Genomic DNA, 18475 nt, shown 5'->3' on the forward strand with positions numbered 1-18475 from the left:
AATAATATAAAAATAGTGTTGTATGTATTAGATATAAGTATCTTCCTGATTGAACCTTCCTAAATATATCTCACCAATGCTGCAATTATTTGATCAAAAAGTGAATTGATGAATTGTGAATACTACTACAATTTAAACTGGGGCCGTATTTACAAAACATCTTAAGGCTAAAAGTAGCTCCTAAAATGCTGATTTAGGAGAAACTCTTAAAAATAATGGGTGTGTCAGTCCTACATTTTTGCTCTAGGGGTATTTCACATGTTTTCGTTAGGAGTAGTCAAGAGGACCCCAAGTCACTATGACCAAATCACAAACAGTCCTAATCCACCCAAAGACTTTGTACACCATGAGACAATAGCGATAGAGCCTTAGGTGCTGAACTTTTTCTTCAAAAATGCAATACATTTAGATTTATAGATTTGAATCTACGATGAGATGCCAAAAATAAATCTTTCACAAATAAATAAATATTGTCCGATTACCTGTGGCAGTGGTTTTCATGAGTTCACATTTACAAATTGAATAGAGTAAAAAATTTAATAAAAAATAAGCGTATTTGGTGTGCTGTCCAATGGGATTGAGGGCTCAGAGCTTGGAATTTAGCCCAAACCCAAAGTTCTCCCCATATCCCCAGGGATGCAGAAAACTGTCGAAGTAACTATAGGCGAGCCGGCTCTCGTCTGTGTATATATTCCTCCTCTCGAGCTGATTAGATAGACCTTGAATGTGTTCCTCCCAAACTTTGTTTATAAAACATAATTTGTCGCCTGCATTTTGCATTCTCTGCAGATGCAGACATCCAAGAGGCGGTCCACAATTAACTGTATATACTAGTTTAATTAGTGACACAGCCTACATTTTAAAACTTTCATTTGAATATGGCAACATTTTTATTAAAAATTATTTATATGTTTGTTTCCTTTTCCCTATTTTTTCCCCTATTTTTTTTCTGTTTTTCCTTTTGTGTTCTTATAACAACAAAAAGCTAATAAAGAATAAGTAAAAAAAATATATATATATATATGAATAGGGCAACATTTGTATTGTAAAACCTTTATTTTAATATGGAAACATGACACCTCATTCTACAATATTTCTATGATTAAATCGCTGACTCCTTCCCCATCAGCCAATCACTGTGTGTATACTCCATGGCAACAAGGTCAACCCCGCCCTTACTCTTAGCTTAAGACTTTTCTCTATTCCTTAGTAAAAGTTTGTCTCAGCAGCTTTGTGAATAGGTTTTAAGAGAAAACTCTAAAAAGCTAAAAACCTATTAGCTATTTAGGAGAACTCTTAGTGGTAAGATAAAATGTTTTGTGAATACGGCCCCTGGTTTCTATTTTAATATTTTTCAATGTCACATGATCCTTCAGAAATTTTAATATGCTGATTTGGTGCTCAAAAAACATTTCTTATTATCAATGTTGAAAACAATTATGTTGCGTAAAGATGGGGTATGTATTTTTTCAACAACACTGTTTGGAAGTTAGTCAGGCTGACACCAACAACAAACGTCTAACCAATCAGCATTAGGGGGCGTATGACGGTCAAGGAGACAGAATGAGCAAGAGGGAGATTTGAAAAAAGAAAAAAGAAAAAAAAAAACACAGAAAGAGAGATGAGTCACAATACAAAACATCTGAAAAGTATATCACTGGAATGAAGGTTTATGACTGGGCAAGGACGTTAATATTAGAAAAGCGTTTCAGCACTGGAGAGAGCTAAGCAGGAAGGCCTGAAAACAGAAGCAGACGCTGCTTTGATTCTGCTTCACATGTGAGTAACACTGGGTTTAATTGTCTGGAGCTGCTGTGCTATTGATGACTAACAACAAACACTTGTTTGTATTTACTTGTGTGTACTGTACGTTCATTTTTTGTGCTTCATTGTTGTTTGTTTATTATCTGCGCTTTATTTTTCGTGAAGCATTTTGTTGCGCGTCAGCTGTGAAAAACAGACACATCCACTCTTGTATTGCGTGTGTAACAGAAGCCAGGTAGTGAGAGCTGTGCAGATAAACTGCAGCACTCTGACGACCGCTAGAGAATGCGGTGTTTAGCGTCATTGTCTGCGCACTTGCCTCGTCTGCCAGCAGCGATCGGGCCAGGGTTCGGATTGGAGGGTGAGTTTTGGAAGCGGAACAATGAAGAGAGGGGTGGTTTGTTTGTCAACAATGTCCAACAGCGTTGTTGAAAAAATACATACCCCACCTTTAATATTTTTGTGGAAGCAATGATAATTTTTTTTTTTTTTTTTCAGAAGACTTTGATAAATATACAATTAAAAAAACAGCATTTATCTGAAGTTGAAATCTTTTGTAACATTATAAATATATTTAAGGTAACTTTTGATCAACTTAATGCATCCTTGGAGAGTAAAATTATGTATTTATTTATTTAAAAAAACAACATCATCTTACCGACCCTAAACTTTTGAACGGTTATAATATAATATAATATAATATAATATAATATAATATAATATAATATAATATAATATAATATAATATAATATAATATAATATAATATAATATAATATAATATAATATAATATAATAATATAATATAATATAATATAATATAATATAATATAATATAAATTTATTCATATTAATAATATAATATATTTATATTAAATAATATTGATAAATTTAGATACAAATGGGAAGGTTTAATTAGGAAGGTACATCTAAGACTTACATTTAACATAATATTATAAAAATACTATTAAACTGCCTTAGCGTTCCTTGAACCACATGCCCTCACTCCAAAATCCCACCCTCCAAAAAAATGTCAGCAAATCCAACTGTGTCTTTTAGCATTGGCTTAGAATAGCATATATGTTTCTGAAGTGCAGGCCACTCCCTACATTTTTTATTTATTTTTTGCTATTTACAGGCTTAGAGCGGTCACAGAGACAGGTGTGATTTCATAAGACAATTATTTCACTGACTGTAGGGATATTTTATATGTGCTAAACTGCTTACAGCACCATAACATACCTGTGCCATATTCCACTGTCCTTGCTGACCTGGCTGCATGGCATACATGTTTTGAGGGGGCACCATGCCCTGAGGTCCCATCATGCCTGGAGCCAGTCCCATCACCCCCGGCTGTGCGTTTCCCATGAAACCGTTAGGCATCGTCATGCCAACCATCATGCCTGTATTTTGGCCCATCATAGCGCCACCCTGGCCCATGACGGCCCCCATCATGGTAGTGGGCGGCATGGCTCCTCCCATCCCGGGGAAAGCCTGGAAGTTCCCCTGTGGCTGCGCAGGGAACTGCATCTGAGACGGACCCATGAACATCGCAGTCGCTGTGGGTACACAAATAAGAAAATTTACACACAACGACATGTTCAATATGTTCAAAGAGACAAAAACAGAAGCAGACCAGAGGACATGGACACACAAAGCATCACAGACAGAGGAGAGCGATCAATATCTGCGCTAATGTGTGCAGTTTCTTGCCCCGAGCACAGAGGAAATGGATCTTTGAGACAGGAGAGGTATGCAGGATGAAAGGGGACTATAAAGCATCCTGATGGTGTTGAATTGGCAGCTCCTTCATTTGGAGCAACTGAGGTTTTGGGAAATGTCCTCTTTGAAGAGCAGGGCAGGAGAAGCAGGCAGCTTTAAACCACGTTCAGCAGTATCAGAGTGCTGAGACACGCAGTGCTTGAATTATTGATACCCCCATTAAAGCAGGGCTTCTCAAGAACCTTGCTTGCTTTCTCTTTCTTTCAAACACACACACTCCCACAGCACCATTAGAAATGGACTCTGGACACATAGCGCCATTTATAGATCTGCATTTTCTTGCTCAGATCGCTCATTCTCTGAGGAATAAGAAAGTGGAACTCTGGGGGGATGGATGTACCTTGTGCAGGCTGTTGTGGGACGGTGCTGGAGCCATACAGGGAGAGAATGGAGTCCTTGGAGAGAGGTTTCTTGGCCGAGTCCTCCGCTTTGCTGCTCCCGCTGGTTTCGCTGAACAGGTCCAGATCTCCCTGTGCTGGAGCAGAGCTTCCTGCGGCCGTAGCACCTGCCACAGCCCCTCCGGCGGAGCTGGCTTGAGCGCTCCCAGCTGCCTTACTGGAACTGACCTGCGGAGCACAGGAGATGGTTGACTTAAAGCGACACACTCTCAACACCTGCTAATACAAAAAAAAAAAAAAAAAAAAAAAAACTATTTTCAGATATATCAATAAACTCATTTGCAAACACACACACACGGATATATCTGTGGGCCTTAAAATCATGAGCCATATTAGGTATCTCAACAGGCTTTCCAGTCCAAATGGTGCCAAATCAACTGGATACAGCTCAAAACATCCACAGAAGAAATACCATTAACAGAAAAGCACCAAAAAGTTGTTATATTTATGTTCATGTTAAATTACATATTTTGTATAAATGAAATAAAAATAAAAGATTAATCCCAGGTTTCACAGACAAGGCATAAGCTAGTCCCAGACTAAAAAGCATGTTTGAGCTGTTTTAACTGAAAGCAACTTGCACTGACATATCTTAAAATATGTCAATGTCATTGTTTTGTCTCAAGATGCACACCAGTAATGTTTTTCAAAGGTACGTTTATAAAAGCTACTTAAATTTCCTAATTGAACAAAGGCATAATCCTGGCTTAATCTAAGCAATGTCTTTGAAACCCGTGCAGGCAAAATGAGTCGCAATGAGCAAATGATCAAAAATGCATTATTGTTACTTCACATTTATTCACATTAAAAAACCTTAAAAATTATGAATGATTTGCTGGAATCCGATAAAAAAATGACATGATGCTACACCTGTTTGAAGTCGATAGAGTCAGCAAAGTCAATTTTGATAAAATTGTGAGTTTTCTGAAGGTTCCAAAACGAAATCACAACACAAACCAAGTCAAAACCCATATCTATAGGATATTCAACTTTTTTCCCCATTATTCCACAATTGTTTGCTTAACATTAATGAAACAGGGAGCCTACTATATATCACACAGATCTAATATAATGTTACACAACAGTTTTCCCCAACAGTTAACCAAACGTTCACTTAAGACATAACAGATAATGATTGCACGAATACTCGCCAAGACAGATTTTTTTTTGTGAAATACTGTAATTCTGTGTATGTGTATAACAGGATTGCACGCCGTCTGAGGCTTGAGTCAGATCGTTTTGTCTACATCAGCATGGGTTTGAAAATCACATTTCATTGGTTCAGACTCATGCCATTGAGAATTCGCTATGAATATTAGTTGCAATGCTGTGCTTTAAAACGATACCAAACTTGTGCTGAGAGGAAACAAAACAATTTGCTGAACAATGGTTCTTAAGAAACCAAAAGAGAGAATCAAAAAACAGTTCAAATGGCAAATAATCAAATCAAAGTTGGTTAAAAATATCCATCCTGTATAAATTCATAGGAGAGAAGACACAAATACACACACGCACAAAGATGAAAGGCAGGCTTCATCATCTTCAAGCAGAGAAATGACATTAATTAGACTGCAGCTGTGATGAATGAATAGCTCAGGAAGAGGAGACACAATTCACCGTTTACACAAAGTGATAATGCACACAAATAGCAGAAGATGGAGGAGACAATCAGTAAGAGGCAGTTTGTGTTCAGTCAAAGCACCTGCATCCTTTTACTCAATTACAGCCATGTGATGCCTAGAACTAGGAGCCACAAAACTGCAGATGCTACGGCTGATGCCATGGTTACCCTCCAAAACGCAAGTCTGTCAATATTAAAATGAGGGAAAGTTCTAGGCCTAAATCATAGTTCATATTTCCAGGAAAGTCAGCATGCTGACAAATAACTTACTGACTCTGGTGGCACATGGCTGAAGAAACTCAACAGTGGCCCAAGGTCATGTTCAGTGATGTGCGAGACCTGGGTGAGCCTTGCTGAGATTTGGCTCAGGCTCCATTCCATTCCTGATTAAGAACCAGGAGGGCATCACACCATTATAAGCAGGACTGAGTTACGCTACGCTGGCAACACACCATGCTACATATTAGCCATGCCAGGTGGACTTCATGAAACCTAGTGTCTTTGTCTTTTGGCTTCAAGGGTATTTATATGCTTGTGATAAAGTTAACATTTTACATCAAAAATATGTATACAAATATACACAATTTTGTTGCAAATGCACTACCATTCAAAAGTTTGGATTTTAAAATACTTTTACTGAAAAGAAATTAATACTTTTACTCAGAAAGAATGCATTAAATTGATAGTAAAGACATGTGTAATGTTATAAAACATTTCTATTCAAATAAATGCTATTCTTTTAAATTTTCTGTTGATCTAAGAATACTAAAAAAGAATTAAATCACAGTTTCAACAAAAATATTAAGCAGTACAACTGCTTTCAACACGGATAATAAGAAGTCAAATCGGATAATTTTTCAGCAAGAAAGTGGAATCAATTCGTAGTTTGCATGCTATCTGAAACATGCCTCTCTCTGTGCGAGCGCTTCGGGTGTTTGTGGCTGTGCAGTGCGCGAGTACCGAATTAAATTCTCCTTTCTCTAGTGCTGGGATGTTTTAAAATCTATTGAATGTGCAATTTTTTTTTTTAAAGATTTATTTTTGGCATTTTTGCCTTTATTATGATAGGACAGTGATTAGACAGGAAGCGAAGTGGGAGAGAGCGAGGGGGACGGGATCAGGAAAGGACCATGAGCCGAGCCGAGACTCGAACTCGGGTCGCCCAAAGCGCATTGGCACTACATGTCGGCGTGCTGCCCATGAGGCCATCGGCGCAGACTGAATGTGCAAATTTGACAGGACAAAACACTTGCAAATTATAAACATTAACTTTATGGTGGTTAAACTTGCAATTAATCTGCGAATTACATGCGTGTCGAACCGTGGGGCCTGGTCCAGACGGATCACGGATCAACAACGATACATTTGACCCCTACTGAAGATTGGAGTAATGATGCTGAAAATTCAGCTTCAGAATAAATAACATTTTAAAATATATTAAAATAGAATTATTTCTTTTTAATTAATAATATAATATCACTGTTTAAAAATTATTTTTGATTAAAATAATGCAGCCTTAAGAGATTCTCTAAAAACAAGTTAAAAGGAAAGAAACTCAACTGCCAAATGATTTCAGAGTGTCTTTTAAGCACTAGAGCTAATTATAACATTTCACCCTCCATAGAGAGAGAAAGAGAACAGCAGAGAGAGGGAGTGAAAACACAGAGGGGAGAACGTGCCACATCATTTGAATTCAAATCGAGCGAAAACAAATAGATATGTGTATCAATCGATTTTCCCCACAAAAATCATCCCACTCTAGTATCATTAAGTGGCAAACATGCTTACTCGGATGGCAGATATCGAACAGGCCATTCTCTGAAGTTCACTGCTGAAGTACGTGCCTGACATGAGCTCATAAATAAAACTAAACGAAAAGAGTGTGATTCAGAGACCGTCTCTGCTCTCCTGCTGTCTATCCATCAGTGTCCCGGAGCTCCGGATCATGGAAATGTTCCACAGTAATTAGAGACAAAAAGACAGGGTTGGGAGGACGGGGTGGAGGTTGGCAGGGACACATACAGACCCTCTCTTCCCATTTAGATGGGTCGGCGATACACAGCTCTGCACTTAGGTATGCAGGAGTAACACCTCCAGCTGCTGCTGCGCCAGTCGCCACATCTGATAAGAACCGAGCAGAGCTGAACACGGGTGAACAGCACCGCGGCACGATAAGCCAAACACCGCCTCGCAGATCTGATACGCAAACCCCTCGGCTGATTAACCTGTGAAGGCTGACGCTAACAAATGCGTGCTACAGCCTATAATGGGTTCATGCTTTGATATGCACGAGAGAAAAGAGACGTGGAACAAAGAAATCACACAAACTCTTGACAGCTAGTCTCAAGATCCCAGCAACAAGCAAGAACATACTTACTTGGCAGGAGTGTGCCTTTTTTCAGGCCACATTATGAAAAAGAGATGACATAATCCCTTTTCTCTATTTGTAATATGAGTGACATTTGAAGGGATCCATCGGGGGGGTCCACAGAGGGACACAGGAAATGCTATTAGAATTAAAAATAGATGAGGAGTGGGAGGCCAGGAGACCTATACTCCAGAATTCAGAGAGAGGAGCAAATATTTTCTCTATGCCTTATAAATGAGAGGGAGATACAAAACTTTTGTTCTCACATCCATGTCTTTAGTTTATAAGGGATGCTCACATGAATGTGCATCTCAAAAGCATGCTACTGTGCCATTGTAATACTGTATTGATAGAACAAGCAACAGAAAGACAGAACAAATGATAGATGGACAGAACAATAGAACAATCAATAGCTAGAATCATAGATAGACAGAACGATAGATAGAATGATAGACAGATAGAATGATAGAACGCCTTGAATGACAGATAGGGAGAACGAATGACAGAATGTTAGATAACGTGAAGGGCGTTTTTCATCAAATATACAATCTACTCTTGAGAGTGGTATCTACTCTCCAATTCTTGTGTTTGCCGCCCTTTTGATGGCAGTCCAATTAAACCATTGTATTGCATTACAATGTATTTAAGTGTCATATTGTGCATTAAACGAAAACAACTAAGATAACTTCTCATTCATCAATAATCAGTGTGGCACCAAAACCATGAATATTTGATCTTTCCCACCCCCACATTAGCACAAAAACACACACGCCATACAAACACACAGTACAGCCTGTATTTCACTGTGACATTCACAGAGCACCATACATATTCCAGCTCTATCCACCCCCAAACACAATTCACTCGCTCACTCATACCCACAGAGAGAGAGGAAGAGATTTTATGTGCAACAGAGTAGGCTTTGTCTGATTTGCAGCCCCACACAGATAATTAGCACTCTGGTGGTGTTGTGGGCTGGGCTAATCCACTTTTCCCCACAGTCCCCTTCTGCTTGGGAAACCAGAAAAACCAGAGCACAAAAAAAGAAAAAGAAAAGAAGAAACAAAAGAACAGAAGTGCCCCAAAATCACAAATGTGTTAGGTTGGATTTGGTGAAGATGGCTGTTTGCAGCAGTGGGTGCAGACTGGGTATGTGCCAGATCAGAGTCTGGCAGTACCACTCTGCCAAGGTCCCACTGCAACTCAGAGTCTGAGGATAAGTCAGCAGGAAAGAGCGGATGAGACAAGAGACCATCTGGGGAATACAAAGACACACAATCAACAACATAAAGGGGAAAAATAAACGAACAGTTAAGGCACGTTCATAACAAATCTGATGTGACTGAACGAGAACAGAAAAACTATTTGCACCAAAAAAATTTGCAAAACTAATTCTTCAAGGACAAGAATATTCCTTTGGATAGGTTTGAGAGCATCTGCTCTGGGATCAGTTAACTGTGTTAGCAGTGGCTACAGATAGAAGACAGAGAAATCTGAGCCTGCATTAGCACTCTGACCTATATGCTTCCAGTCAGCCTTCTGTAATGTATCCACTGCCTCACTTTGGTTGCGATCGATTTTCAGATGGTATAGACTTCAGTCATAGTGCCATTAAAGGTGCCCTAGAATAAAAAAATTAATTTACCTTGGCATAGTTAAATAACAAGAGTTCAGTACATGGAAATGACATATAGTGAGTCTCAAACACTATTGTTTCCTCCTCCTTATATAAATCTCATTTGTTTAAAAGACCTCAGAAGAACAGGCTAATCTCAACATAACACAGACTGTTACGTAACAGTCGGGATCATTAATATGTATGACCCCAATATTTGTACATGCCAGCCCATGTTCAAGGCATTACACAAGGGCAGCCAGTATTAACGTCTGGATCTGTGCACAGCCGAATCATCAGACTAGGTAAGCAAGCAAGAACAATAGCAAAAAATGGCAGATGGAGCAATAATAACTGACATGATCCATGATTACATGATATTTTTAGTGATATTTGTAAATTGTCTTTCTAAATGTTTCGTTAGCATGTTGCTAATGTACTGTTAAATGTGGTTAAAGTTACTAACGTTTATTACTATATTCACGGAGACAAGACTGTCGTTATTTTCATTTTTAAACACTTGCAGTCTGTATAATTCATAAACAACTTCATTCTTTATAAATCTCTCCAACAGTGTGTAATGTTAGCTTTAGCCACGAAGCACAGCCTCAAACTCATTCAGAATCAAATATAAACATCCAAATAAATACTATACTCACATGATCCGACGCATGCATGCAGTATGCATGATGAACATCTTGTAAAGATCCATTTGAGGGTTATATTAACTGTGTGAACTTTGTAAATGCACCGTATTATAGTCGAGAGCTCGGGGGGGCAGGGAGCGCGCGATTTAAAGGGGCTGCAGCCTGAATGGGTGAATAGTTGATGATGCCCCAAAATAGGCAGTTAAAAAAAAATATTTAAAAACATCTATGGGGTATTTTGAGCTGAAACTTCACAGACACATTCAGGGGACACCTTAGACTTATATTGCATCTTGTAAAAACTGGTTCTAGGGCACCTTTAAGTACAGGTATAATTCCCACATAAAAACAGCATGATTTCACCTTCTCCTCCACACATGACCAAAAATACCTCAATTATTCAAGGCCACTATTGCACTAATTTAACATTTCAATAAGTAAAGGCTTCATGTGATTCTATTACATTTTATGGCTAGTACCTGCTAAAAAAGGCTGTTGGTGATATCACATTGATTTGCTGAGGAAAAAAATAACACATATACATATGCACCACAAAGAGATTCATTCCAGCGAATAATATTTCAGCTATGTTTTCCACTGACAAACCTTGCTGAAAATAAAGCCTGATGCCACTGACCATAGCCATAACATTCAACACCCTGCTTATATACGCAAGGACATTCTGGCTCAAGGATACCTTTAAGAAAATGAGCTGCCCTGGAAAAGCAAGACACGCATACATACACACACTGTATATGTGTAAAAGCAAGACCAATTAAGGCTAGCTTACCCTGTCTAGTAAAGAGAAAATTAATACACTTGACGCTTTACTGTCCCTGAATCCTAAAATATGCATAAGTGTTCTTTAAATATCCCAACAATTTGCATGTGGTCACAAGCGACAGCCTCACCTTTTCCTGAGACGTGTGAGCGGATTGGTTGTGTTTCCAAAAGCTCTCTTGCTTTAAAGTAGAGCTGGTAACATACGTACATTTGCATTGTGCAGGACTGGAGCATGAAATAAGCTAATCCTACATTGCTGCAGTTCCTCGAGCAGTCCTAGAAAGGCTCTTTGTGAGAACCAACCATTCATGCATGTCTGTAATGTTGTCTATGACCTTGGGAGAGTGTCATATGATGTTTTCTACAGGTTTCATGAGTAGGACAGGCATGAGATCAATGAATGCTGGTTAGCATGGCCCCATTAGTACCTGCTAGTAGATAGCCTAACTCAGCGTTTCCTAACCTTTTCCCACTATGTCACAGTTTTGATAAGTAAAAAAATCCCACGGCACACCACTATGCACTAAAACAACAAAATTGCACAAATATGCATTGCTTCAAATAGCATATTAAAACTGGATATTATATTAAAAGTAGTACTCACATTAAAACTTAAGCTTAAGTCAGATATGAACACAATAAGGTCATAAAAGGGTAGCTATATGATGTTGTTGGCGATTATATAAAACAACAAATTTACATATCTTCGCTGTTGGGCAGAAGCCTGATTTTTAAAATAATTAAACAATGTGTCATTAAAGGGTTAGTTCACCCAAAAATGAAAATAATGTCATTTATTACTCACCCTCATGCCGTTCCACACCCATAAGACCTTCGTTCATCTTCGGAACGCAAATTAAGATATTTTTGTTGAAATCTGATGGCTCAGTGAGGCCTGCATAGCTAGCAATGACATTTCCTCTTTCAAGATCCATTAATGTACTAAAAACATATTTAAATTAGTTCATGTGAGTACAGTGGTACAATATTAATATTTTAAAGTGACAAGAATATGTTTTATGCACCAAAAAAAACTAAGTAAGGGTCTCAAAAGGGTCTAATTAGATGTAAAAGATATATAGAAGTACATGTTGATTAGATTAACAACAGGGACAAACACAGGACCAGAGTGGAAACAGAAGCTTTTGGATTGCAGAATACCGTAAATTTAACACTCCATACACCAACACCAGTGACAGTAATAGCCCTCGACCCAGATGATACGTCAGCCAGTGAGTCACTTCCCAGACAGATGACATTAAAATACAACACTGCCAATCAGAATGGCAATGCAAAATCTACAACACAGCCCCAAGAACAGAATTTTAAAGCACACGGCATAATAAAAATTAATCTGAATCTTAGAATATGCATAAGTGTTCTTTATATAGCGTATATACATGCAGCACACAAGAAAGCCAGATTTAAAACCTAGATAAAGCTGCCACCCTCTAGCACACCGGCCACCGCAGAGTCTTTTCTCTTTGTAGAGGTGTACAAACTGAACTAGCTCAGCATTCATTAGGAATAAGTCCTACTGAGAGACCATCTGTGCTTAAAACATGCACACGAAACACTGAGACTGCCTACGCTGGAGCTCACTATAGTGTGAGTAGATACAGCGTACATACATTCATGTGCTCTGAGGGATTCAGTATGGTTTTCCATTGTGCTGTATGCATGCAGCGCTGAACGCGTGGTGCATGACAGGCACATATGTTGAACGTGAGGGCTCACGGAGCGCAAAAGAACATGAGCGGATCAATAGCTGCGCTCTTAAAGGGACGGCGGTGGGTTTTTCTAAGTTGTGCCTCTTAAACAGCTGAATGATTCATCAGTGAGTCAGCACGCTATACATCCTGTGTGCAGCAGATTCTGGGGTGAGACTAGTGCACGAAAACAGCTGACAGATGGTACTAAGCAAAATCACTAAAGTAAAGCAAACCTTTCTGCAATTACATGACCTAGTCTAGTACACTGCATCAATGAAAGAGCAGGAAGAGGTTTAGAGAATTCAAATAACCCTGTAACGCATCAGAATCCTCATTTTAGGAGGATAATAAGCAAATACTAAGAGGATCATTTGGAAGATATGGAAGTGGAAGTGTCTATTTTGGTCAAGTCATGTCCCGGAAGGGACATATGGTACCATATCAGTTAACATCATATACACTGTAAAAAATGATAAAACAGATTATTAGAGTATGTTTTACAAGAAAATACTAATACTGTCTTTATACTTCAAAAATCCAATTTAATTTATTGTTACTTGCCATTTCTTTGTAGGTATTTGTGAAATTTACAAGCAATTTGAGTGAACATTTTTTGAAAGTAAATCCTACACCAACTTTTTCAGTGTAGAAGAGATTTTTTTTCTTTATTGGCATCTATTAAAATTGATTAAAGGAGATTTGATAATCAGACAGTTGATAACCATTGACTTCCATAGTATTTTTTTCCTACTATGTAAGTCAATGGCTACTGTCAACTGTTTGATTACCGACATTCTTTAAAATATCTTCTTTTGCATTCAACAGAAGAAAGAATATAGGTTTTGAACAATTTGAGGATAAGTAATGAATGACAACATTTTCAATTTTCAGTGAACTATCCCTTTAAATTGTTCATGCTCATTTATGCCATCATTACTTTTTTAGCTGGCCATTTTCAACATCTAACACTCAATTATTTTTCATACTGTACATTACAATGTTGTGAAGCCTAAATTCACTTGTAGCATGTTTCATTATTTATTAAAAAAAAAAAAAAAAAAAAAAAAAGTATGTAATCTTAAAACTGGCTATTTTAATATCAGTTATTGGCCATAACTTCCATAATTACCTGCATTTTCCAGAAGTTTTATATCAGTGCAATCCCTAGCTCACGGTACACAAATAACATCAAAATCCCGCACCAAAAGTCACATGTAAACAGCTCAGTTTGACAAACTCCAAACAACATTGACAAACATCATGTGTTTAATATGCGAACAGCAAATGATCATGATGCAAATGAGCAAGGACGTTTTGCCTCCACAACACTCATGAAATGTTGATGTTGATATTCTCACAGCCCTTATGTGCATAGACAGCTTGATTAGGGAGCTGCAGAGAAACAGGCTGGTCAGGATGTCAATAATGGGGAGGGATTTGTTGCTAACGGAGCATTATGGGATACCAGAACCGGCTAGCAGTTGTGCAGTCACACAGAAGCTGCAGGGAGGAGGGGGGAGTCCTGCGGAGAAGACTGCGTGTGTATGTCTCAGGGGGTGATATAAAAGCTGGCAGTAGATGAGATGTGAAAAGAGGAAGTGTGAGGACATATTAACATGCACCGGCTGGAGTCACACTGAAGGAATGGAGAATACGGAAGCCTGGCGGTTTCTCATCAAAGGCTCCAAATGTCTCTCGAGCCCTCATCCTTCTTTCCCCTTAGGCTTAAGAAGAACTGGGAGTGCCTTGATTCAGGCCCTAATGCCAATCAATCAGAATTATCCAGCTTGTCGGCTGCTTGTTTCCACATGCTGTCACTTGGTATCAGGGCAGGAAAAAAGAAAAATCAAATGCATTCCCTCATCGTCTCACAATCATTTTCTATCCTCTCCACAGTGACGTCTGCAGTGTGTACCAATGGCATGCTTATTGGTCTTATTATTATTATTGTTGTATCGTTCTGAGTGTTCAACTTATTGCCATTTTGTGCACGCTCCAGAAAAGGAATGAGAGGGAAAAAAAGAGGTGCGTGAGGGTCAAAACATAATACTGCGTCGATGTGTGACGCACATAAAACCAGATTGCTCATAATAATCAACATTGTAGGAAGAGTAGATTGGGTTGCAGTATTGATGAACGCCTGTTTCTATTTCTGCTGTGCTGAGTTACTCAAGTAATTTTGAATATCTTTATTATTTAGAATATCTTTAAAATTACAAAAATCAAAAGCATGAATGTAAATATGTGAATGGTGGTTTGTGTTGGGGAGATATAGATCAGTGTTATTTTAGTATTATTTATTTACTATTATGTTAATATTTTTAATTAGCTTTTATTTTTTTTTTTTAAATATTCATTTTAATTTTAGTTTAAGTTTTTGCAATTTTGCTTATGTCATTTGTGTAAGTGTTTTTATAGTTCTATTTAACTATAGTTATAGTAATTTTAGTACAGTGCACAGCATAAATGAGAACTGAAAGTCAGCAATTACTCAATTACTTAGAAGACATGTTAGGGTTCTTTAGAGATGTGATGTTCCAGCAAGTCTGCTTAATCAATTACCAAAGAAGCATGTCAAAATTATTCAGGAAAATAAGATTTTCTTATCAAGGTGATATAATGTTGTGTAGCAAAAATGAGTACACCCTCCTAAAAGTTACTAAATAAAACGAAATAAAATTTTTCTGGTTTCATGTTTGATCAACAGGTAAGTATGTTGAACCAAAACATTTAAAGAGAAGTAATTTCTTGACAATTAAATGTGTTAATTGTGTAGCCCACTGAATCATTCTCAAACTTAATGTTGACAACAATGAACCCACTTGGGAGAGAACTGTCAGGAGACTTATTTCTTAGCACAGAAAGGACAGTGGTACAAGAGGACTACTAAATCATTGTTTTAAGTGTGAAAATATAGCAAAAGTAAAACTTTTTAAGACTTGTGACAAGGCCCCTGAAATAATCAGGCCTTCATTTTAAGCTTTCATTTAGTGATTAGGGATTTTTTTTGCTAGAAAAAGAGCAGGAGAAATACCAAGCGAGAGTGACTGTTTATCTCACAGTGTAAGATGCAGCCTGCAGAGATGACATGCATGGTTGTTGTTCTCACTGGAACTACCTACTGTAACCAAATCACAATATGGCTATTTCCAAAGCCCATATTTACAAAGTATATTTTTTGGGAATCAATACTCTGGTCTCATGAGACCAAATCAATCATTTTGGATCTAACAGCATCCAAAATGTTATGGGGTTGCTAGAGGAGTACAGTGAGAAATTCCTGGTTCCCACAGTAAAGTTCAGTGGTAGTAAAGCTCTTATATAGGGATGTATGAGTGCTGAAGGTGTGAGGGAGTTGTGCTTTATCAATGCTGTCATGAATTCCCACACCACTGTGTAATTTAATACACAAACTTGAAACAGAAGATGTTACCTTTTCCTCATTCCCTGCATTGCTGGGCATTTTTTCAACATGACAATGAGGATATGCTTTCTCCCAAGATGAAAAACCTTCTGTGGACATGTATTGCACTCAATCTTAATACTCTTGAGTGCCTGTGGGGGATTCTGTAGAGGCGAGTTGAGCAACACTCCCCATTACAGATCAGGGCATTTAAGGAGCTCAACATACAGGAGTTAAACAGGACAGATGTGACAATTTGTCATGAACTTGTACACTCTGTGCAAAGAAGGGTCTGCGCAGTATATTCAAAATTATGAGGGCATACTAAGTGCTAGAATATTATACATTTGTTAAGTTAAATCTAGGGTGTACTCATTTTTGCAATCCTTAATTTAAACAAAATACACTTATTTTATGGCTATTAATGACATATTTCTCAGTTTTTATTATGTATATGTTTAATACATTTTAGTTTTGCCATCTTTCCATGAACTGTATAAGTGATCATAAAGAAAATACATCTTTTGTATTTGTTCAGAAGGGGTGTATTCATTTATCCTGCAAACGTATTTCAGTTTGTTGCAACATTTCTAAGTTTTTCATCTAAAGTTTTGCTTTATTTAATTTCAGATGCATTTCAATTAATCAAAAGTTTTTAAAAAATAATGAAAAGTTTAGTTTAGTTTAGTTTTAAAGTCACTGTGACAATTTTTTTTTTTTTTGAATATTGCAGTATTTATTATAAATGATTTATACATGCACAACATTATTATTATTATAATTTTTACATTTATGCACCCTCGTAATCTTTAATGCTGACTTTAACAATAACAACACTGATGAGGTCAGGCTTCTCTTTGAACGCTATTACTTCCAAAAAATTACTGTCTGGGGAAAAACAAATCCTCATTCATACACATAAGCAATCCAATTTCTATGTGACATCTTCAGATATGCGAAATGCCTCCAAATCCTTTAAAGAGATAGTGTGCAGCTCTTTCAGACACATCTTCCACACAAAGACTCTAAAAGACACAACAAACAAGAATCAAAGCATAATGCTGCCATCCTCCCTCATCAGACACCCACCGCTGCTCGATTCATCTGGAGAATAAGAGCAGAGATTGACAGCATGCTGTTGAGACCGAAGGTTTGTGAAAGCCTGAGCGTTCACTTACTATTCTCAAATGATCTATCTTTAGCTCCTCTTTTTCCTTTATTAGCATCCCATGAGAATGCAGAATTCATATATAAATGTACATTGTGAAGGAAGGGCTGATTTCCGCTTGGCGAGAGCAGAGCAGGAGGGCATCAATTATTCGAGGAGTCCAAGTCAGTCCAGCGGCTCTACACACCTCTCAATAAAACATTGATTCAAGTGGGGAAAAAGCTTTTGTCAAGCCACCTTTCTGGCTTCAGCATAGCTTCAGGCCTCCGAGATCAAAAAAGAGAATCGTCCACAAGCCATTCTGAGAATGATGGCCAAAACAAGTGTGAAAGGAGGATGGGAACAGACCTTAGTCAGGGTAGACGCCATATTGAATTTAGCACGGATGAAAACGAGGCTATGAGGGATAAACTTGCAGTCTTTACAATCGTATATGCTGCATAAAGCTCCAAGAACACATGTATTTTTCAGCTGAACAATTGGTATATCGTTAAACAATAGTACAATCCATTGAACACAGTGTACTTTAATCCCTCACAGCCTCGTTTTTATACCTGTCAAAAATTAAATATGGCGAAACGCTGACTAAGGGAGAAAAGGAGAAAGGACAATGTGGGGTTAGTGAGAGTGGATCTCAGGGGTGAAGACAAAGACAAATTGCTATTCATGAAGGGATCCTCCAGCGTCTAGATTGGCTTTAAGTGTAAATCAGTGGTTCTCAATGTTTTTAGGCCCAGTGCCCACCTATACAGTATCCAGGTTCCTTACCACCCTCCATCAAATAAAAAGTAAGCTACGTGTTGTCCCTGAATATTAATATTTATTATTATTCTGTGTTTTATTATTATTAACATATAAAAAAAAAAAAAATGGAACAACAACTGGACAAATGGCCAGTTGTAAAATTTGACACTATTTTGTCTAAATAAAGAAAAAAATTAAGCACTAATTCTGAGGTCTGCTAAAGACTACAATTAACAGTGTTATTAAATTATTAGTGTGTATTAAGTGAGCATTAGATGATGGCAAAGGTCATTTAAATGTAAAAATAAGGGAAGTGGGCATTAAACATACAATATCAGATTAATAAAAAAACAAAATCTTGAACCAATAAGGAACAGATACATTGACCATTTCTAACATGCATTTACCAACTTCTTTCTCTCCTCTCAACATGATTTTCTTTTTTCACTCTCTTCTCTTGACATTATTAAA

The 18475-nt window shown here is 37.6% G+C and overlaps 1 protein-coding gene across 9 annotated transcripts in view; it reads right to left on the bottom strand.

The window, feature by feature from the left end:
- smap1 (small ArfGAP 1) overlaps positions 1-18475 on the bottom strand; it is a 141111-nt gene that overhangs the window by 15763 nt on the left and 106873 nt on the right. For all 9 annotated transcript variants that reach the window (XM_067386347.1, XM_067386346.1, XM_067386351.1 and 6 more), the window contains 2 exons: positions 3886-4111; positions 3006-3322 (listed from right to left, as the gene is read on the bottom strand). In XM_067386347.1, coding sequence (XP_067242448.1) covers positions 3006-3322; positions 3886-4111 — 543 coding nt within the window. The remainder of the gene's footprint in view (positions 1-3005; positions 3323-3885; positions 4112-18475) is intronic.

The sequence above is a fragment of the Chanodichthys erythropterus genome, chromosome 5 (genome assembly GCF_024489055.1).
Source record: "Chanodichthys erythropterus isolate Z2021 chromosome 5, ASM2448905v1, whole genome shotgun sequence".
Taxonomy (NCBI): domain Eukaryota; kingdom Metazoa; phylum Chordata; class Actinopteri; order Cypriniformes; family Xenocyprididae; genus Chanodichthys; species Chanodichthys erythropterus.